The sequence below is a fragment of the Haliaeetus leucocephalus genome, unplaced genomic scaffold, assembly GCF_000737465.1.
Source record: "Haliaeetus leucocephalus isolate CR32 unplaced genomic scaffold, Haliaeetus_leucocephalus-4.0 Scaffold395, whole genome shotgun sequence".
In the NCBI taxonomy this organism is placed as follows: domain Eukaryota; kingdom Metazoa; phylum Chordata; class Aves; order Accipitriformes; family Accipitridae; genus Haliaeetus; species Haliaeetus leucocephalus.
In genome coordinates, this window is record NW_010972831.1 from 7,896,691 (window position 1) to 7,897,001 (window position 311).

Consider the following 311-nt stretch of genomic DNA (forward strand, 5'->3'; position numbering starts at 1 on the left):
TGACCACCCGGCGTGTCCCCGTCCCGGTCCCGGTCCCGGTTCCCCGGTACCTGAGGGCTGGGCCCGGCCGCCGGCGCCGGCCCGCAGCTCTCCGAGATGAGCTGGTCGAAAAGCAGGTGGAGCTCGGTCCGGCGGCCGCCGTCGGGCCGCTCGGCGCCAGGCTGAGGCCTCAGGGCTCCCAGCCGCGCTAGGTAACGGCGGAAAGAACCGCACGGCTCCGGCTCCTCCACCGCCACGGCCGCCATCTTCCGCCTTCCCGGCAGCGGCGCTATGGCAACGGAGAGCACTTCCGGGGCGGGGGGCGGCTACGG

General features: G+C 75.2%; 1 protein-coding gene across 2 annotated transcripts in view; it reads right to left on the reverse strand.

The window, feature by feature from the left end:
• HEATR6 (HEAT repeat containing 6) overlaps window positions 1-311 on the reverse strand; it is a 19,987-nt gene that overhangs the window by 17,126 nt on the left and 2,550 nt on the right. The window contains exon 1 of one of the 2 annotated variants that reach the window (XM_010573820.1): window positions 51-255. The exons of the other annotated variant lie outside the window; for it this stretch is intronic. Within the exon in view, the coding sequence (XP_010572122.1) occupies window positions 51-245 (195 nt within the window). The 5' untranslated portion in view covers window positions 246-255. Of the gene's footprint in view, window positions 1-50; window positions 256-311 lie in introns of those variants that run through there. 2 annotated transcript variants of the gene reach the window in all.